The following is a 21,008-nucleotide window of genomic DNA, read 5'->3' on the forward strand; positions in this document are numbered from 1 at the left end:
CACCTACTCCATAAGCAATGTGAGGATCGGATCCAGCATATGCCTGACTTTTCATGCAGGGTCCTAGCACACCTGACCACAAACCAGGGCTGATGGACAGATTGTAGCATGGCCAATAAATACTTCATTTGAGAAATAATTATTTCATGTGCACTGTAGGGATACAGCTGAGTAAACAGTGGGCCTCCCCTTAAAGGAGCAAATAGTCTTGTTGGAGAGACAGGCTCCCACATAATTTGAGAAGAGTAAGGAATGTAGAAGAAACAAATAGTTACTGGGGATGTGCCAGGATGAGCACATTAATATGTATAGACTCACTGAGTTGAATCCTACTGACAGTACTAGAGTTAAACATTGCTGTAGATGAACATGAGACCCATAGATATTAGGTGACTCTTGGCCAGAAGTAACACAAGTTTTGGTAGAAGAACCAAAGTTTGAACCAAGATGTGTCAGTCCCTGAAGTTCCTGCTCCTTACTGAAGATGGATACGGGTCGTGCTGTTGACATTCTAATAATGACAACAGTCATTTAGGAAGTACTTACTATGTGCCAGATGCTTTAAACACTTCACAGACACTGGCTCATCTGTTCCCTCATCAACTTTATGGTGGAGGTGGTGTTACTGTTCACTCTAATTATTATGGGACAAGGGAGTGGAAGTGAAGAGTATTTAGCTTTCCCAAAGCCCCATGGCTATGAAGTATTAGAGCCAGGATCTGCACCCCTGCTGTCTGGCTTGTGGGAAGAGGCAGCAGAATGTTCAGGGGCACCTCCGTGTAGAACAGCATATTGCAATTTTTAGAACTGCCAATGCATCAGTCCATTTGGAGAATCAGGGGTGGTGAGGGTGCTGAGAGGTGAAGGTGTTGAGAGGTGAGGCTAAAGAGGGAGCTGGAGCCGGGTCACAAAAATCAGAGAGTGTTCAGGGCCCTCTCCAACAACCCTTCACCAAAGATGCAAGAGATGTTCTTTGGAAGGGATGTTTTCTGTGGTGTTGAGCTATTCACATCCACTATAAGAAAGAGACTATGAAGTTGTGCTCTTTTTCTACTAGTTGAGTTGTGAAGGGATTTCTCTGTTGTGGACCTCGTCTGTGCCCTGTAGGAAATGACAGTGGCACTCTGTAACAGGAAGGATATATATGACCAAATAAAGCCCAAAGAAATGCCAAATGGAAAGGTAAAGCACACTGCCCTTTATGGTTTGGGGATAGGTAAAGTTTGGGTTGAAGGAAATTTGGGGAAGAAAGAGGAGGGGGCATTCCTGTCAGCCAGCCTGGACCTGTTACCAGCTTGTCCTCAGGTGTCCTGGTGCACTGGACTTTTGACGGAGTGCTGTTCCGGTCTCAGCCCCCTTTCCAATGGTGCTTGGCAGCCATTCAACATGGTGTTGCACTGACCCAGGAGTCCAAGCCAGGAAGTGAATGAATCCATTTTCCAATTAAAATGAAACTTCTCCAAAGACCTGCTCACCCCAAGAAGAGAAATTTATCTTCCTGGCATTCTGGCTTGGCTAGAATGTCTCTGCTCCTAAGTCAGATGGTGAAAAGCCATTAACTTGAATGAGGAAAGAGAAACTGGGACAGTTCTTATTCACAACCTCATTCATTTATCCATTCATTCCTTATTCCCATTTCCACAAACTCCTATTTAGTTTGTACATCTCTGCTCATTTATTTTTTCATCCATTCTGCTAACATTATTCATCATCTATGTATCAGATACTATCCTAGGACCTAGGAATAGAGAGATTGAAAAAAACATAGTCCCCCTCCCTTCCCCCTTAGAGCTTTCAGTGTAGCGAGGGAGACCAACACATGAATGGATAGGATGGGAAGAGCCACGATAGGCATATTCACAGGGTACTAAGAGGGCATAGCCTGGGAGCACCTTACTCAGCTTCGGGGAATCAGAAGATTTTGCGGAGTGGATACTATCTGAGTTGAGTCCTAAATGGTGAGTCCATGTTGGCCAGGTTGAAGAGGGGTGGGTATTCCAGATAGGCTACACTACGAATGAAGATATAATGGTAAGAAAAAGCACAGTATATGTGGGTCATTCTAATATAGTATCTCAGAGTGATCAGAGGTGAAGCTGGTAAGACGTGGATTGTATATGCCATGTTAATGAATTTATTTTTAACTCCAAAGGTAGTAGAAAACTTTGAAGGACACAAGTATATTAGATTGAAAGCTCCCTGTCGGTGGTAGCTCTTATTGTTTGCTCCTTTCCTAGCATTGGGCACAGTACTTGACATGTAGAGGATACCATATAAATACTTATTGAATGAATGAATGAATGAATGAATGAGTTATTTATATAGTTAAATGTACATGTTAAATAGGCTATTTTTTATTAAAAATTTTTATTTTACAGAGAGCATGAGTGGGGGAGAGGGACAGAGGGAGAAAGAGAATTTTTTTTTTTTAATGTTTGTTTATTTTTGAAAGAGAGAGACAGCATGAGACAGGGAGAATCAGGGAGAAAGGGAGACACAGAATCTGAAGCAGGCTCCAGGCTCCAAGCTGTCAGCACAGAGCCTGACATGGGGCTTGAACTCACCGCAATTCATGACCTGAGCCGAAGTCTGATGCTTAGCCAACTGAGCCACCCAGGTGCCCCATGAAAGAGAGAGAGAGTCATAAGAAGGCTCCATGCTTAGCGCAGAGCCAGGTGTGGGGTTCAATCCCACAACCCTGAGGTCATGACCTGAGCTGAAATCAAAAGTTGGATGCTCAACTGACTGAGTCACCCAGGTGCCCCATACATAGACTATTGTATTCTAATTGGCTGTGTAGGTGGTGGAATTGAAAGGGGGTAGGATTTGAAAGCATTAGGGTGGAAACAAACCACCTCAAAATTTAATGGAGGATAAAACTAACCATTTATTTACTCCATAATTATGCAGGTTGCTGATTTGGGATGAGCTAAGATAAATGATTTTTCTGGTCTCGACTCTTGATTCAAGAGTAGAGTAGATTTCTGGGGTAGGGTTTCCTGATCTTGGCTTTGCTCAGCTCTTCAGCATGGCTGGAGTCTTGGCACAGGTGGTTCAAGTAGAAGTTCCCTCTTACTCAGCCTTTTTGATCTACTGAGGTCTTCAACTGAGTGGATGAGGCCACATTGGGGAGGGCAATCTGCTTTACTCAGTTGACCGGTTCCAATGTTAATTTCATCCAGAAACACCCTCTCAGATACACTCAAAATAATGTTTGGCCAAATGTCCTTGTGTTCTCTTGTTGTCCAGCAGGCCGGGCTGAGCTGCCTCACCTGGCAGCACTATATTCCAAGAAGACAAAAGCAAGGTGTTTTGAAGCCTGTGTTCAGAAGTAGCCCAGTGGCACCTTTGCTCCATTCCAGTGGTCAAAGCAAATTGTAAGGCAAGACCAAGTGAAGTGGTGTAGAAACAGATTCACCTCGTGATGAGAAGAGCTGCAGGGCTATATTGCAAAGGGCGTTAATACAGGGAAGGGAAGAATTGTGGCAACTTCTAGAGTATGCCATAGGTATGATAGCAGTAATCTGGGCAATGGAATGTGATGGACTAAAAAAGGATAATGATGATACGAGGTAGTCTGATGGTTAATTTTATGTGTCCATTTGACTGGGCATCAAAGTGCCCAGACATTTGGTAAAACGTTATTTTGAATGAATGACATTCCTTTTTTTTGTTCCTTTTGGTTGGGGTGTGTGTGTGTATAAATAAATAAATATATCCTTTTGGTTCTCTTTGTCTGGAGAACCCTAATACTAATAAGAGGTGGAGACCTCATCATGAATTAATTGGGAGTTTAAATGATATGGATGATTGGATGTATGCAATGAGAGAGAAGGAGAAGTGGAAGATGACCATTTGGGTAAGTGTATCAACTGACAAATCAAGGGGGAGGAAACATTTTGGGAAAAATAACAGATTCTTTCTTGCACATGTTGCATTAGAGGTGCAGTGGAACATCCAGAAGCCATGTCTCAGAGGAGAGCATGGGGTTTGAGATTTGGCAAATCAGTCATTCAATTTGTAAGTTAGTTGGAATGGTAGGAGTAATTGAGATTGCCCAGGCAGCATGTGAGTAGTAAGAAGAGCATTTGGGTGAGGGAGGAACTCTGGGGAGTGTCCACGCTTAAAGGGCAACAAAGGAAAAGGTACTCAAGATGGAAAAGCAATGAGAAGGTCATGAAGGGATCCAGGAGAATGAGGTATTAGGCAAGACCTCCTCACCTCTTGTCCAGATCTTCTGCTTTCTTTCATGTCTGTTCCAACACCTTCTTACCCATTCCAAAGCCTTCTCTTCATATTAGGACTCCCTCCTTCGCTCCCTCCTGTAGACAGTACCACCCACAAGGAATTGTGTTCTCTATCACCATAGCGTCTCTCCTTCTGTTGCTTTTGCATTTTATTAATGCTTTAGGGAGGTGGGCACCTGAACTAGCACTGGGCTGGTCATTAGAGATCTCCATTTTAGTTTGTCTTACACTTATCTGTGTGTGACCTTTGGACAGTGCGCTCCCTTTCTGGGTTTTAGTTGCTCAACTTTCAAGGTGAGGTTGATAATTTCTTGCCTTCCCTGCCCTGCAGAATTATACAGAGCAGATGAGATCATGCATGTCAAAGTGCTTTGAAAAACATGGGACTCTGTGGCAGTAATTAGAATGAAACTTGTCGACTTCTCAGGCACTCTACATTATTTCATTTGTTTCTCACAACATGTTTGGAGATAGATGCTAGTAATACGGCACTTGTGGAAACTGGGACTTAGAGAATTAATTTGCCTAAAGCTACACAGCTGGGAAGTGGCGAGGCCAATAATCACACTCAGGTCTGCCTGATGTTCTTAGAGCCCATATTCCACAGCCTTGTCTTCCTAATGCGTGTGGTGGTGTCACATCCCTGGCAAAGTCAGCTTTACTAAATATGATCAGTTTTCATGAAAATGAGCATGTTTTTTAATGGTTGGAAAATCAACACTAGTGTGGGTTGTTAAGTTTGCCTTTTTGTACAGTAGTTGAGCCTTAGGAGAGATGGTGGGGGAGGATGCATATAAATCTAGTTCTTAAGAATGAAATAGTTGAAATTATACAATGGATTTATTTCATTTCACAAGTAAATTCTATGATGGTACAGTTAAATGAATCCTTCTCTAATGGGGACAGTCCGGCCAATTCAGACTTTTGTTCCTTGGGTTTCGTTCTCAGTAGTGGCACAGATACTTAGTCTACTTGACCTCTAGGCTTCCGCTCAAATCTCTTCCCCATGAAGCTTTTCTGGCAACCCTAACCCCAAAGCCTTTTCCCTCCTCTGAACCTTGTCTGTGATTACTCATTAGAGGCAAATATATGGCCACACACAAAATATTATGATAAAGTTATGAGGCTGACTCACCAAACCTGGGTATCAGGCTCATTACATTATTGTCATACATCATCTTATTAATTACCTTTTCCATTGCGCACATCTTCCTCTAGCTCTGCTCTAATTTTCTTTTGAAAGGTCTTGATTTGAAATTTCTTTATACCTTCTGAAACTTTTTGCATTTTTTTTTTCCATGTATGAGCTGGCTTTTGCCCTCCGAGAGTTTGTCATTTTGAGGTGGATTTAGGCATGTGTATATATAATTGGGCTACGACGAGGGACTGGAGGGATTCGCTGAAAGGGTGACATTTGAGTTGCATATGGATCAAAAGTAGAAATTTGGTTGTGGGAGAATGTGGGGAAGTCAATCAAAGTAGAGGCCTGGAAATGGAGAGGAGCATAATGCATTTGGGCAAAGTGAAGGCAATGAGGTGAGTACCGGGTGGAGCATGCTAGGAGATGAGCCCAGAAGGATTCATCATCATAATGGCCAGGTTGGAGCCAGGGTGTTGAGTGTCCTGAGAGCCATGCCAAGGAGTTCAATGTGATTTGAGGCCAGGAGGAGCTGTCGGACCATTTTAAACAAGGGAATGTAATGGTAAGTTTTCAGTTTTTAGCAAGATGCCTCTAGTAGCACAAACATCTCAGCGTATCTGCCTGTCTGACTTGAAATAGGTCCGGTGTTTGGTCTTTTTCTTTGTGGACGGGAGGTTGAAACACACAATTGTTTCATTCATTCTGGGAGGTTTCTGGCTGGGGATTATGACCCACTCCACGTTTTCAGCATCACTTTTCTCTTAAGAATGACACTGAGGATTACATTTTCTCTTTCTTCTCTGGCCTATCAGCCTGTGCCCTAATTTGGAGTCGTGAAGGTAGAAGGAGGATAAGATGTTGCTTTCTCATGGGTAGTTATGCTAGAAAACAACATCATGAGTGCTTGGGCTCTTCAGGAAGGATCATTTACTGAGTGGGGAATCTTCAGAAGGCATAAAGAAATTTCAAATCAAGACCTTTCAAAAGAAAATTAGAGCAGAGCTAGAGGAAGGTGTGCCTAATGGAAAAGGTAATTAATAAGATGATGTATGACAATAATGTAATGAGCCTGATACCCAGGTTTGGTGAGTCAGCCTCATAACTCTATCATAAAAAGGGGAAGCTCTCTTTTTGTTTTTTTGTTTTTTTTCCACTGCACACAACAGGTAGCCTAGACAGAATCTTTGTGCAATTAACAACAAAATACTTTTGAGTTGCTCATCTCTACCTTCTCATGCCGGTTCTAGGCTCTGATGTCTCCTGACATACACGGAGGGACCTGCTTTATGTCTCCTATTAGTTCTTTCAACATCGAGCATCCAGGGGATACCTCGCTGCCTCCCTGGACATGACAGAGAGAGGGCATGGGAGAAATTCCCATCTCTATGCCCTGAGGCTGTCAGGGCGGCCGCTGCCTGGCTCTGAATCTTGGATGTACGGCTCTGCCTCCACCCTCTGCTGAGCCCCGCCACTGTGTGTGCGCTTTGAGTTGTAACTTCCCCCCCAAGAAATGCTGTGGTTTCATGAAGTTATAGGTGATTAAAAAAAGGAAAAAGTTGTTCTCTTTGGTTGCTTTCAAGCCTGGGGGATTGCTGAGCTCAAAAGGATCGTTATTGGAACGCAGAAGCCTTTAGGGCCGAGTCCTATACCCCAGATCACAGCTGATTTCTTTTCTTTCTTGAAAAGACTCGTTTTTGTTAGTTGCTTGGTAACTGGAGGATAGGCTGAACGTTCCGCACAGAGAGCTTTGAGTGTGAACTGGCTTCAGCTGTCACATGATGAGATACGGCTGAAGTTGGTGTGTGTTGAGGGCCTACTCTGTGCTCTCTGTTTCTGGTACACCATCTGTGCGTGGAAGGTGTTATTAGGAAGTTAAGTGAGCTGCTTGGGATTGGAAGTGACCTCTCTGAAAATTTTTATTTTTTTAATGTTTATTTTTGAGAGAGAGAGAGAGAAGGGGGGGCAGAGAGTTGGGGGCACAGAGGATCTATCTGCTGATGGCACAAAGCCCGATGTGGGGCTTGAACTCCTGAACTGGGAGATCATGACCTGAGCCGAAGTCAGTTGCTTAACTGATTGAGCCACCCAGGTACCCTTGAAAAATTTTAAATTGTGTACAGAAATGTGTTGGAAAGGGCTTTTGTTTTTTTCTTCTGTAAAGAATGGCTGTAGCTTCCATTATGAATCTCCCCAAAGGCCAAACCCCACATCTCTGATGGGTCTGGGAGCCTCAGAGTGGTGACTGTGACATAGGAGCAGAAAGGAGCACTCAGTTTAGAGCTACGAGTCCCATGTCACTTTGGCGTAAGCCCTGTCTGAAACTGTTTGTACATCCTTAGTATGAGACTGCCGTATATTCGCCTACACACCTCTGAACCGCCCTGAGAATCACATGAGATGAGGCATGCGGGGGCTGTTTGTGAGCTGTGGACAAATATAGGAGTGCAATCACGGTGTCTTCATGCAGGCCCAATGGTTACAAAAATAGAAGTAATTCAGTAAGATTGAGGCCCTCAGCTGGGACCATGTACTGGAGAGTGGGATGGAAAGAGAGATTTTCCCACAGAACTGGATTAAAAATCCATCCATGGGGCTACATGCTCTTGGCCCATCTGGCATTTGATGACAAAGCACTTGTGAATCATGTAGCTCAACATAAAAACAGCATGAGATCGTCACAGAGAGTCTGCCAGCATCTCAAAGTAAGAGATCAGGCTTTAGGAGACATTCCCTCTCATCCTGGCAAACTCTGCCCTCTTCTCTTTGTTGTTGTTGTTGTTGTTTAAATTTATTTATTTTGAGAGAGAGAGAGAGAGAGAGAGAGAGAGAGAGAGAGAGAGAGAGAGGCAGAGAATCTCAAGCAGGCTCCGCCCTGTCAGCACAGAGCCCAACGCTGGGCTCCATCTCACCAACTGTGAGATCGTGCCCTGAGCCGAAATCAAGAGTTGGACCCTTAACCGACTGAGCCACCCAGGTGCTTTGCCTTCTGTTTTCTGGCTAATCTCCAGACTGCTTTTGTAGAGGAAGCGGGGACTGCTGGTCCCTGTTCCTCCAAGACCATGCCTATTCTTAAGGATACCTCATACCTCTAATTAGATGCTTCTGGCTTCTCATCCTATAGAGAGAGGTTGGACTGGGGTATGTGGCTTTGGTAGATGAAGCTGGCAAGGTTTCAAGAAGAAATGATGTTCCCTGGCTGCCTCATGCCTCCTGCCTGCAGCGTGTCTCTTTTTTTGGCAAGAAGCTTCAAGTTCTCTTGGAGACATTTGCTTGGGTCCCATTGTCCACAGTGGATGTCCCTGTGGCTCCAGGCTGAAAGCTCTCATTATGCAGAGTCTTTAATGACCGTATACGAGATCTAACAGAAGCAGTTGTTTTTGGAGTTTAGGAACATTGTTCGGCTTTGGCTTGAAGCACTGGGTGTTGCTGCCGTGGTTTAGTGGTTCATTTCTGGTGACTGGCCTTGGATTTCTGGAGCCCATAGAAGGAGGCTGCATTTTCTCTTTCTCCCTAGAAACTGATCACTGAAACCACAAAGCACATGGAAAGAGATTTTGGGGACTGCCCCGAAGGCATCCGAGTCGTTTGACTCACACAGTTTCAGACTACCATTTTCTGACTGTGACCTATCAGGGTATGAAGATACTACTAAGGCACAGCAGTGTTAGGCACATTCAGTCAGCTTTAAGTTTCACTTTGTTTACCGTTAACGTGTATGGGCGTTCAAAGAGCTTAGCCCTTCCTAAATGTAAGCTTTCACCCCAGTGCTTTGGAATTTAAAACAAATAGACAACAACAGTAATAGGAAATTGGCTTCATGCTGCCATTTACATCTTAACCCTTTTGATATTACTGTCATTTTAATGGGACCCTGTACCTGGGATTATACTCAGTTTCTCTGTTGTGCACAGATAGTCCATATAGTAGTGATAGGGAAGGAGGAAGTAGGAACTCAGAGAATTTGAGGGCAAAGGTAGATAAAGGCCAGTAATAGGTCTGTAAAGTAGTCGTAATAATACTCAGAACTTTCCCTCATTCTAAGGAGATAACGCATGCGGAATCCACTTCTAAACGCTGAAGCATTACTCACATGAGAGAGATTGGAAGGTAAAAATGAGCAGTTTGTCTAGTTGTTCAACAAATATTTATTGAGCGTCCACTGTGTGTCACCCTCTAGCGGACAGTGGAATACGTCTCTTTGGGAACTTCTTCATCGTGGCCCCCTGGTTCCCCCAAGAGCCCTGTATGCTTATGATACATTCCTTTTAGTTGTAGCCACTTGGGAAGGAAATAATTGAAACCAGGACTTGGAGAGTTGCCTGGATGGTAGGAAACCTTTCTTGCTACCGCTTCTGTCTGCTTTACTCTTCTCTTTGTGAAGTTCTGCTTCTCTAGGTACTTGGCAGAAAAGGGCCACTTCAAGTTTCCAAGTTTATCTCCCCTCCAGTTCTATTCATAGGCAGAAGTGAAATGACTCCATTTGGATCCTGAGTCTAAATTCGTGGGAGAAGGAATCTGATTGGCTCAGTTAGGTCACATGTCCATCCCTGGTCCAGTTAAGTGTGTAATAAGCAGATTGGAAGCAGGTGGTTTCTACCTCACAGCTAACTGTCCAGTCCTAGGTAGGGGGAGGAGAGGAGAAGGTTGTGGGATATATCATAGTGCATAAAAGGGACTAGGCTCTTTGACATTGTAGAGCATATAATCTGGTGGGAAAGGAAGATAGCACGCAAATAATTGTGGGATGGTATGGGTTGTAGGAGAGTCAGACCCACCCTGAGTAGGAGATCCTGGAAGGCTTCTCCAAGGAAGGGTGGATAGGGTTAACCAAAGGGGCAGGCGACTTGGGTCCTGGGAAGCCACAGGGGGGTGGTTGAGGAATTCCAGACAGAGGTGGCAGAGGAAAGAAAAAGCCCAGTGGCAAGAAAAATTCTGACCACATTGGCACTGCGGAAGAGACTGGAAGAAACAAATGTTTAGGTATCTTGTAAGAATACCTTGGTTCTGTGCCATTCTCATTGGCTTAGACTGGAAGTTCTTTGAAGGCAGGGACCAACTTTTTTATTGCCTTTGGAACCTGTTGGTGTGGGGAGAATTTTACATGGCAGGACACATTCTCTTCCATGGGGTAGTTTCTTTTTTTTTTTTTTTTTAATTTTTAAAAAAATTTTTTTTTTCAACGTTTATTTATTTTTGGGACAGAGAGAGACAGAGCATGAACGGGGGAGGGGCAGAGAGAGAGGGAGACACAGAATCGGAAACAGGCTCCAGGCTCTGAGCCATCAGCCCAGAGCCTGACGCGGGGCTCGAACTCCCGGACCGCGAGATCGTGACCTGGCTGAAGTCGGACGCTTAACCGACTGTGCCACCCAGGCGCCCCCCATGGGGTAGTTTCTTAGGGTGGTTTTCTTCCCAACTTAAAACTGTTCAGCTTTGAAATCTTACTGGATGCCTTGAAGTGTATCCTGTGGCCCTTCACGAGGAAGATAGATTGCATTCCCCCACAGAGTGTGCATCTTCTCCCTCTGGGTTGGCCAAGGGGATAAAAGGGAGATGATGGCCATTTGGGGAAGGATCAATAATTGCCAATTTTTCTTTCCTCTATAGGTACTACTTTTCTACCATCCCTGCCCCTGGCCCCCAGCCCCTGAACAGATGTTTTCTTGGACATTGTTGGCTATACTTTTGTTTTGAAAAATTTGAAACATTATTGAAAGAGGGGAGGGGTAGAAAAAAAGCCCATAATTGATTCTAATATGTATTTAATTTGGCAGAACTTAAGAGAGACTTGCTGGGATAAGGCGGGACATTTCTTTGATCTCCCAGACTTCTTATCGTGGAAGGCAACAGGTGTCACAGCACGGTATGTTAATTACAAGTTGGATTTTATTTGCACTCATCCATTCTCGGGTGTCTGTATATATATTGCTTTCTTAACTCGCTTTGACTGGACGTACTATTTGTACATCTGCATGTGATTTTACATACTTGAAACATCTTGAATCCATCTTCCACGTCCACTGCACATGCCCAAACACCATTGTTCCCATGCAGCCTGGAATGTTGGTATCCAAGGTGAAGACCATTCATTAAAATTGGACACATTTGAAGGAGACATGAACAGTTCGTCATGAAATGTGACTGTTTTTCTAAAGGTGCTTTTTACATGGTGAATAAAAGAAAAATATTTTTTTTGGCTCCTAAAATGAAGGCAAGAGATCTGTTTTTCAAGGAAGTTGATTTTAACTGGATAGGCCCTAAAATTGAGGCAAAAGATATGTTTTTCAAGAAGTTGATTTTAACTGGATGGGTGTGTTGCTTTTTATAGTAATATACCTGAATCACTGCAGAATATAGAGGTCTGTATGTTGAAGTCACAATATTTTTCAGTAAATTATGAATATTATAAATAAGTATGTGCTACATGGCAGAGACAATTTAAAAAATAGTGTAAAGTAGCAGCCTGCTGTAATTAACAGTGTGTGTGTGTGTGTGTGTGTGTGTGTATTTAACAGAGACAGGTTGGACATGAAATCACAAAGTATGCAAGTCTATTGTCATCCTGGCCTCAGATTTCAGGAGATACATACGGAGGGGCAGTAGGGCAGGGTGGGAGATGGGTTTTCTTACCTTGAAAATAATTTAGATAATTTATGTTCAACAAATCTGTGAGGAAGGGGATCATTCCCCGAGGACAGATAAACTATGTATATATATATTATATACATACATATAATATATATATATTATATATATACATATATATACACTATATATATTATATATACTATATAATATAGTATATATATTATATTTATATTATATATATACTATATAAACTATATATAGATAAATCTATATATACTAAATATATATAGATAAACCCATATATACTAAATATATATAGATAAATATATACTGAATATAGATAAATATATATATACTATATATATACACTAAATATATATAGATACATATATATATACTATATAACTATATATAGATAAACTATATCTATATATCTATATATATTTAGGGAGAGGCAGGTGTTGAATCTTAAAGTCAGCTCCTTCAGGGAAGGCTAATCGTCCCCATTTTCTTTTTTATTCAAAGTCAAGAGAAGCTGGGACTACGAGTGCCATTTTCTTGTGCTCTTCCTGTCTAACTCACTTTGTATGATTTAGAACTTTTCTTATAGAGAGTTGATAAGAGTTCAGCATTAGGGGCTTCCAGAAAGGAGATAGTAGAGGACATGTTTCGCAGGCACATCATTCTTCATCCTTTGCACACCTCAGGTACTTAACCCTGTCTGGGGGAGCAGGCTCTTGGGGATTGGTGTGAACTTTACCCCCAGAAGGCACAATTGAGTCACTGTTACACTGCAGTCACCAGCGGGGATGTCAGTGTGTGGATTTTAAGATCTCATCTGGGGCATTCCTCTTTTGGTGTGACATTAATTGTCAGAAGTTATTTCTGGAAGGACCTTTCTCCAGGCTTTTTTCCTACCTTTGTGCAGTAGTGAAAGAAGCATTTCCATCATTTTAGCCAAATGGACCTATTAGTTAAAAGAGTGCCAATAGTGGGGGTGTTGGAAATACCCCATTGGCCTGCAAAATTTGGGGACTCAAAAATAGAACTACAAATAGAGGAGAACCTTGCTGTCCTCTTTTTCCTTGAGTGTTATTCAACCCAGGGCATTGACTTCTTCCCTGGTTCTTTCTGATGGTGCTGGATAGTCTCCATTTCCTGGTCTCTGATGCCATAGTTAAGACCCCAAGTAGAGGACTTCTTTCAACGTTTATTTATTTTTGGGACAGAGAGAGACAGAGCATGAATGGGGGAGGGGCAGAGAGAGAGGGAGACACAGAATCGGAAACAGGCTCCAGGCTCTGAGCCATCAGCCCAGAGCCCGACGCGGGGCTCGAACTCACGGACCGCGAGATGGTGACCTGGCTGAAGTCAGACGCTTAACCGACTGCGCCACCCAGGCGCCCCAGGACTTCTTGAAGCTGACTCTGGCTCAGATTTAGATGCCATGCATACCCACTGTGGAGTCACAGTGTGATTTGTCTTTCTACATTCTGCCAGACAGGAGTTGTGTGACCTTGGGCGTGTCCTTTCCTTCTTTGAACCGTACTCTCCTTATGTTTAACATGGGGATCAGGATACCTATCTTGAAAACTTGTTGAGAGGATCCTGTTAAAGCAGTCTTTCCGAACTAGCCTGAGTATAGGAATCAGCTGAATCATTTTTCCAAAGCACAGTTCCCCAGGGCTTCCAGTTTTAAGCATATCTCACCTGGGATGCCTGGGAATTTATATGTTAAACAAGTGCCCCAGGTGGTTATATATGATTAGGTAATTTTGGACAACAATGCTTAACAGAATATACATGAAAATGATAGATGACACTAAGGTGCTTCACACCTGTGAGGGATTGAAAGTATTAAAAACAGTTAAAGGACTTGGTAAATTTCAAATGGGGAACTTCTTGGCCCATCAGAATGTTCTCGGGGGCTTCTGTCCCCACCCACAACAGTCTGAAACCCTCAGGAAGCAGAAAGGCTAATGCTCAGAAATGATTTATTGGCTGTCCAGTTATCCCTGCCATTTTTTAAAAATTGACTGTGACACCCATGAGTCATTCTCTTTTAATTACTACAAATTTGCAATTCTCACTTCCTCCCCCACCCTTGCCCCGTACTTATGAGTACCTTCAGAGATCTCCTGTCCAGTTTCCCTCTCCTAGAGCAGGGCCTGTGGACCTTGGGCACCAGGGATTGAGTTTCTCTTGTGAGGTGGTTGCCCTCCCCCTGGAACCCCTGTTTATTATATCTATCTCTCCTGTTCATTCCTCAGTCTTTCAGCTCCTCCTCCCTTCTCTGTTTCAGCCTGTGCACTATTAGGATGAATCAAGTAAGGCCTCTGAGGTCTCTCGATTGTAGAATTGGGACAGTGACAACAGTCCATGGGATTATTGTTTGGGCTGACTAAGGTCACAGAAAAACTTCCAGTGCAGTGCTGAGAAATGTTTTGAAGGAATTAGCTATTTTATTTAGTTCCCTTTCTCTATCGATTTTGGCAGGAAGTCTTTGCATTAAGTGTCTGGCATAGTGGAAAGAGGGAAATCCTTGTAGTCAGGCTGACCTGGGTTCAGTGTCTCCACTGTGTACTGTCTGCAAGAACATGGAGTGAATTGTTCCCCCCACTGAGCCTCCGGTCCTCATCCGGATGTGTCGTCTTAGGATTATTGGGGGAGTTAGAGGTACTGTGGACAACATGTGTGGTACACAGTATTTCAACACTGCATGGTTCTTTTAATGGAAAAATCCCCATCCTCTGTCCCCTCTTCTCGAATAAGGAAGATGAAGGTCTGGGTTTGAATGTGCCAATGCCAAAAAACTTTGAGGAGTGAAACATGAACTTGGCATCCTCTGGGCCAAGGAGAGGTTCAGATTTGGTGTTTATTTGGCTCTTAATGTGATTGTTCTGGGAGACTTTGGGGAAATGAGTGCCAGAAAGACCAGAGGGTATTTTTTTTTCTTTCTTTCTTTTTATTATTCTAGTGGAGTCAAGGCTAAAAAGTGATCAGATTTCACCTTGTCTTAAAGCTTTCAGACTTGTTTTTGGCAGTGACCCTGTGTAAGAAGTCCTCCCCCTCCTCCTCCTCTTCCCCTATCAGATTTTGTCCTCTCCTTTCTGCCCTCCCGCCTTTAGTTATTGTTCTCACCCCCTTAAATGTGGTAGCGACTCTTGTTTATCTGGGTCACTGAGAAAATCACCACCTGGCTTGGGATTAATTTGTAACTCAGCTCCATCATATGAATGCAAATACTGATAGCTGTTTTTGTTAGTAATAATAATGCTATCATTATCATTTTCAGGTGCCTTCTCTCTGTCTGTGCTAGGCATATTAACAAATGTGAACCCCATTAGTCCTCATGACCCTTGGTTAAAGCAGATGGTGTTCGCACCATTTTGCAGTTGAAAAACTGAAGCCAGATGCTTTAGTAATTTGCCCCATTCTAACTCATGAGTGGGTAACTATCCAGAGTTTTGGTGATATGAGAAATGGGAAGTCAGAACTTTGAACAATGTAATTTTTTATAATCGGACAAAAACATATTCACATATATAAATCTTCCCTCTAAAGAGATTTGAGCCACCTGGGTGGCTCAGTTGGTTAATCATCTGACTCTTGATTTCAGCTCAGGCCATGATCTCACTCGTGAGTTGGAGCATGGGATTCTCTCTCTCCCTCTCTCTCTCCCCCTTCCCGACTCATACTCTTTCTCTCTCTCTGTCAAAAATAAATAAACTTTAAAGAAGTCTCCGTGCACAGCCCACATTTAAGGAGTAGGGAGTTATGCTTCACCTCCTTGAGGGCAGAGTATCTACAAACATTATTTTGAGTCATTCCGTATGTGAGATGTGTCTATTTTCAATTCACTTGTTTTTATTTCTTTGGACTGAGAGAAATTAATGGTCAGGCTCTTTAAGTACAAGAGACACATTGGTAAGTTTGCCTTAGAATTTACATGTTAGAATTTCTGAGACTTTTCAATGGCATATGAGAAAAGAGGGCTGATGGCTAAAATCTCAGGTTGGTTTTCCCCTTAGCTTTCTTTATGTGAAATGTTTATTTCCCTTCTCTTTTCTCTCTGCTGCAGTGTATAGTTCTGTGTAAGTTGTCCATAAATATTCTGTCTTCTAGTTTAAAGAGGTGAATTTACGATTTTGAGAAACTATATTCCCTCTTAAAATAACAATTATTTTCCTGATTTGCATGGTTCTCTGTTTTGAGTTTTTAGGAGATATTATTGTACTGTTAGTTTTTTAATGGTTATTTACTGATCTGTCAAGAGAAGATTATGGTCAGATTGATTATTGATCCCGATCTGTAGTCATTTTCCAGATATAATTTCAAGGGTTTCAAAAATAGTGTCATTATTTAGACTTTACTGTGTGTTTTTTAATTGTAAATCTACTTTGTACAATTTACTTTTCATATATTATTCTATCTTCTATATCAATAAATACTATCTGAAAACATATTTTTGATACCTGTATTATATCCTGTCCTATGTCGGTATAATGTCTGTGTCAGTTTTGCCAAGTTTTGGGGATTAAAATGGTGTCTTATTTTAATTTTTTGGCTGTTAAATGCAGTTAATTTTTCATATATATTTCAACCACTGGTTTTATTAATTTATGTCAGTGGCAGTTATTAATTATGTCTATTAGTATTACATATGTCAGTTGCTCATATTGGATTTTGGTGTTTTCTTAAATATTGGTGAGAACTCTATGTCATTGATCAAAAGCATTGAATTTTTGTTTTGGTATTTTTCCCTACATATTATTTTTGAAAAAAAAAAAAAAAAACCAAAAAGTTGAGGGAATGGTATACTGAACACCCTATCTTTACCTACATTCCTCAACATTTTGTTCCATTTGTATCTCTTGCTCTGTCTCTAATGTGTTTATTTTGCTGAGCCATTTGTAAATGAATTGTAGACATCATCTGCTTCCTCCTCAATTATGCCGCGTGATCACATAAGAGACCTGACAGTCTCCTATGTAACCACACTGCCATTATTTCACTTAGGACAATTAACATTAATCTTCATTATTTGAATTCCTAACAGGTATCCCTGTTGTTAAGGGTTCAAAGAGTAACTCACTCTTGGTTGCCACTGGGGTTCTGACTCATAGAGACTACATAAAAAGCATATTAGCTAAGTGAAGAATGAAAACCTACCTCATTATTTTAGAAAATGACACTTTAACCTCTAATATGTAGAGCTTCTGGCATACTGGATGGAAAATGCAGCCCAGAAGTGCGACTGAACCAGCATCTTCATGTTCAGGTGTATGTGTACATATATGGGGGGAGGAAGACGGATATGTCCAGCAGAGCTCAAGTAATAGAGTCAGCAAGATGGATGTAGACCCTGAATGTTCAGGTGTGCTTACCTGAAGCCAAAGCATGCTAGTTGCACCTGGGCATAGAAAGGGAAGGAGTGCATTTGATGTTGTTCTATGCATGACTCATCACCTATCTTTCACACAGTCACCCTTAAAACATGGCTTAATATATTCCAGTCTGTCACCAATCAGATGAGCCCTTGCCCCTTTGGAGGAAATTAAATAAAGGGGGTGAGGTGCAAAATCAGCTGTGGTTCTTCTGGTGCTGCTCTGAGTGGAGCCAGCAGGCTGGGTGGCAGCCGCCTCCTCCCTGGGGGCTGAGACAGCAGCTTGGTGGGAAGAAGGGAGAAACTTCCGCTATTGTATCTGCCTCTGGTAACATACCTGAAGTCCACATCCCTTCCGTAGTACTTCACTTCCTGATTGCCTTTTGCAGTTGCATATATAAGACGTGATTTTTAAAAAATAAACCAACAAACACCTTTGCTGAGATGTAAATCACACGTTATGTAAGTCACTAAAAACAGGTCAGTGCTTTTGATAGATTACATTGTTAATTTTTGTGAATTGTAGTAAAGAATATATATAGCAGAAAACTTACCGTTTTAACCATTTTGAAGAGTACAGTTCACTAGCGATAATTACATTCATGGTATTGAAGAACCATTACCACTGTTCATTTTCAAAACTTACCCATCTCCCCAAACAGAAAACTCCATAGCCTTTAAACCATAACTCCCCATACATCCCTTCCCCCAGCTCCTGGTTACCTCTAATCTGCTTTCTGTCTCTATGAATTTGTTTATTCTAGATACCTCATGTAAGTAGGGTCATACAGCATTTGTTCTTTTGTGGCTGGCTTATTTTACTTAGCATTATGTTTTCAAGATTCATCCATGTTGGGGCACCTGAGTGACTCAGTCGGTTAAGTGTCTGACTCTTCATCTTGGCTCAGGTCCTGATGTCACGGTTTATGAGATTGAGCCCTGTGTCGGGCTCTGTGCTGACAGTGAGGAGCCCACTTGGGATTCTTTCTCTCCCTCTCTCTCTCTGCCCCTCCCGTGATTACTCGTGTGTGTGCTTTCTCTCTCAATATAAATAAACTTAAAAAAAAAAAAAAAGATGCATCCATGTTGTAGCATGTGTCGTGATTTCCTTTTTATGGCTAAATGATACTGCATTGTAGGCATATACTGCATTTTGCTTTTCCATTCATCTTTTGATGGACCCAAGATGAGCAGTTAGGTTGTTTCTTCCTTTTGGCTATTGTGAATAATGCAATCAACATTGAAGTATGAGTATCTGTTTGAGTCTCTGCATTCATTTCTTGTGGGAATATACCTAGGAGTAAAATTGCTGGGTCAGATGGTTATTCTGCATGTAGCTTTCTGAGGAACTGCCAGATTTCTCCATTTTCCATTCCACCAGTAATGTATGAGGATGCTCATTTTTCTACCTCTTCACCAACACTTCATTTCCTTCTTAATTTCTTTTTTTTTTTTATTATAGCTGTCCTTATAACTATAGACTCTCGTTGTGATTTAAGACTTGATTTTTTTAATGTTAGAAATCTGAATGAAAGTAAAATTGATTGAACCTAGATCATGGTAAAGGTAACATTTTTTGACCAGACCTTGGTTGAAACTGGATAAGGATTCTCTAGAAGTATCATAAAATTAAAGAGTTCTGGGGAAAAAAAGATCACACTTGTTCTTGACGTGATGAATGCTAAGGCTCTTTGACTAGCATTGTTTTAGTGTTGTATTGAAGGATGAGTTCCAGACAATGTTTCTAGGTTCTAGGAAGAACAATTCCATCATCCTCTCACATCAACTGCTCTTTTCTTTTCTTTTCTTTTCTTTTCTTTTCTTTTCTTTTCTTTTCTTCTTTAGTGTATCTAATAGGGCTGAGAAATGGCCTGTAAGTATTAGCTTTACTTTATCCTTATTTTTGGGAAAGAAGAGTGTTTTTACTCTCTACAGAAAAAATATGGTATTTATCTCTTCACGGATAAATAATAGAAATAATAGAAAATTCACACACACACACACACACACACACAAAACAGTTGCTTAAATGCATAAGGGGTTCATTCTCTTCTGTAAATAAATGGAGACATATGGAGTCTTAGGCTACTGTGTCAGCCTGTGAAGTCATCAAAGACACTAGCTCTTTTGATATTTTTACTTCACTTTCATTAGCCCTGATTTCCATTCTCAAGGTCACCCCATGGTCCATGTTGGCTGCTGGAGTCTCTGTTGTCCAGTCTACATTCCTTCTATCAGGAAGAAGAAAGACAGGGGTGTGTAAAAAGAACGTGCCACATACCTGAGTTAGCCTTCTTTAAACAACATTTGTAGAAGATCTACATAATACTTCTGTTTGTATATCATTGGCCAGCCCTCAGGATTATGGTCATGCCTAGCAGAATGGAGCCTGGATGGACTAGGCTTGGAGCTGGACACATTGCTACCTGAATGACATTGGGTTTCTCTTACTACTAAAGCAAAAAGGGGGAATTAATATTGGGCAGGTAAAAAGATAATCACAGAATTGTAGTTTCTCAGTAAATTACATTACCTATATCCCAGATACCAATTTATAATCCATCTATGATAGTGATCAGGAGGAGGGGGAGGATGGTAGTAGTCATGGAGGAGGTGATATGTGGTTTGAAGCAACTGTGGCTCATAGTTTCCTTCATTCAGTCATTCATTTATTCCTTGCATATATATTAATAGAGCTCCTAAGAAAATACGATCTGTCTAATCTAGCACCGGGTAGGTACATATTTGTTTGAACTATTCAAATACACGTAAAGCCTTGGGCCACAGAATTCTTAACCCGAAGCTTTGCTCTCTCATTCATCAGCTGGGTGAATTTGGGCAAGCCAATTAATCCCTCTCAATCCCAGTTTCCTCTTAGGGTTGAAGGAGGACAAAAAGTACCTCGATTTGCTTCATGGAGAAAGGGAAACAGCATGAGGAAAACCTCTAGCCGGTACTTGCCACACAGAAGTGCACAAAAAGTGTTCCTTCCGTTTTCTTTCTCTTCAGTTCTTGTTATTTTTATTTTAAAATTTTAAGGTGGACCTAAATTCTTTTTAAATAGCTTATGCATGGGGTGGGGAGGATGGGCCATGTAGCAACCAGATAACCTGTTTGACAGCCTGTCTACCCCGTTTGGGGGTTTTGTCTTGGCTTCCTGTGATGTGATCAAAAGGTTTAGCATGTCGTGGAGTGTGACGGTCAGCAAAGGTCTCAGCTATTCTGGGCAGAAAGAAATGGGTAGTTGTTGAGAGACCGTAGGCAGGTCAGTATCTAGAGGCCAAAAGTCCAGGTAGGCAGGAGAGAATGGAATATTCTGGGTCCATCAGGGGGCAGGAGAAGGCCTTTCATTTGTGCTTATCAGAGGTGCCAGAGTCGGGACACAGATCCTCCATGAGTGGGAGTCCTACGGATGCCCTACGCTGATGCTTTACTCTGGGATCGCTGACTACCTTTCGCTCTTTATCTGGTAGGTTGAGACTGTGCCGAAGAATGAGTTTCTTCCTTCACTTTTTACCAATAAAGCAAATGTGGCAGAAAAGGTTAAGAATGTGCACATTTGTCCTTTGGAACAAAGGAGGTAAAAATGTGTGACCTTGGGTGGATGGGGTGTCTAGGTGGGTCAGGTTAGGCGTCCAGCTCTTGA

The 21,008-nt window shown here is 41.9% G+C and overlaps 1 protein-coding gene across 12 annotated transcripts in view; it reads left to right on the plus strand.

The window, feature by feature from the left end:
- The window catches only part of FGGY (FGGY carbohydrate kinase domain containing), a 419,791-nt gene that overhangs the window by 59,940 nt on the left and 338,843 nt on the right, over nt 1–21,008 (plus strand). For all 12 annotated transcript variants that reach the window (XM_045477592.1, XM_045477599.1, XM_045477591.1 and 9 more), the window contains one exon: nt 11,163–11,251. In XM_045477592.1, coding sequence (XP_045333548.1) covers nt 11,163–11,251 — 89 coding nt within the window. The remainder of the gene's footprint in view (nt 1–11,162; nt 11,252–21,008) is intronic.

Source organism: Leopardus geoffroyi, chromosome C1 (assembly GCF_018350155.1).
Source record: "Leopardus geoffroyi isolate Oge1 chromosome C1, O.geoffroyi_Oge1_pat1.0, whole genome shotgun sequence".
NCBI lineage: Eukaryota > Metazoa > Chordata > Mammalia > Carnivora > Felidae > Leopardus > Leopardus geoffroyi.